The 1,499-nt window shown below is 44.6% G+C and overlaps 1 protein-coding gene across 1 annotated transcript; it reads right to left on the bottom strand.

Moving 5' to 3' along the window:
- Positions 1–330: 330 nt before the first annotated feature.
- Positions 331–1,247, bottom strand: ALG2 (ALG2, alpha-1,3/1,6-mannosyltransferase; the record flags this gene model as incomplete). Its single annotated transcript, XM_008946878.1, has 1 exon — positions 331–1,247. A coding segment is annotated over one exon (900 nt), but the record flags the coding sequence as incomplete, so codon positions are not given.
- Positions 1,248–1,499: the final 252 nt, after the last annotated feature.

Below are 1,499 nucleotides of genomic sequence, written 5' to 3'. Positions count from 1 at the left end.
TTAGCTGTACAAATCCACATTTTGTGAATTGAATCAGCCATACTGCACAGTATTAAAATGTGCAATAATTTCCTAGAAAATTACTGCCATTTAACGATGCATTTTTCCAAGGCACGGTAAACAAAAGAACCCCTACAATGGTGGCTCAACCTACCACATGAAAAATTCTAACCTCCTAAGGAGACAGAAGTGTTTTGCTTGTTCTCTGTATTGAGCAACATAAGGCAGCAAAGCAGCACAAGGAAATTCAGATGTCCTGGGTTCTTCATCATCATCACCACAATTAATACTGGTCCCATGTACAAATGAGACACAAAGCTGTTAAAATATAATATGGGAACATAATTTTATTGTGTTAATCTGCATATGTATTGGTACAGCTGTTCTGTGAATGCTTCTGAGGAAAATTTTTCCATAACTCTGAGTCTCCCAGCTGCTCCCATTGTGTCTTTTAAGAGCGGATCTCTCACAATTTTTTCCATGGCCTCGGAGAATTGTGTTGGCAGAGGATCACACAAAAATCCTGTGACATCATGCAAGATTGATTCTAAAGGACCACCTGAATTAACTGCTATAACTGGACATCTCATATACATTGCCTCCAGAGGAACAATGCCAAAATGTTCATTGCTTGGTGTATAAAGCACACACACAGAGTTATGAAAGAGAGATATTTTCTGTTCATCTGAGAATGACCTCAAAAAAGTGACATGGTCCTTAATACTAAGCTTGGCTGCAAGTCTCCTCAGCTCTTCATAGTGCTCCACGTTTTCCAGAACTTGTTTATCATAACCACCTGCCACAACCAGGTGAACTTCATTCCACTCATGAGAATCAAGTCTTCCTCGAAGCTCATGCAAAGCTTCCAGCGCCAACACTAGATTCTTTTTTCTCTCATACCTATTAATGGAAAGAAACAAGAACTTCTTTTTTGGTATCAGGTCAGCTACGTCTGCAGGAACGATTTGTTCAAAGCTGCTGATGTTGAGCGACGGGTAGAGGACATCTGGATTTATGTGGGACAAGGACTTAAAGGTGTCCCTGAACACGCGGGCGGTGAAGCGGCTGTTGACGACGATGCAGTCTGCCATGCCCGTGGTGTACTCCTCCAGCCAGTCCAGCGGCAGCCTGTAGAGGCGCTTCAGGAGGGACTCCCTCTGCGTCAGCAGCTGATCAGGAAAGTGACAGTAGAACAAAACCTTCTTACGGGTTCTGGCCAGCCTCAGCACAGGAATGCACGCAGACACCTAGTGCAATCAAGAGAAAACGTTCATTATTTGTGTTAGAGCTGCTGGTGTAACACGTGATTCCAAAGCCCTGCCCTGAGACAGTCCTTTGCCAGCCAGGTGCCTTCTCCCCTTGTCCAGAACCTCTTGCTGCAGCTCTAGGCTTCCTCCTTCACCTCAGCCTTTGAGGCTGCCAAGACCCATCCCCACACAGGCCCCACCAAGCACTGGGATTTCATAGAATCACAATGTTTTGGGTAGGAAAGGACCTTT

The sequence above is a fragment of the Merops nubicus genome, unplaced genomic scaffold (genome assembly GCF_000691845.1).
Source record: "Merops nubicus isolate BGI_N331 unplaced genomic scaffold, ASM69184v1 scaffold14259, whole genome shotgun sequence".
Lineage (NCBI taxonomy): Eukaryota > Metazoa > Chordata > Aves > Coraciiformes > Meropidae > Merops > Merops nubicus.
This window is presented reverse-complemented; position numbering and strand designations above follow the sequence as displayed.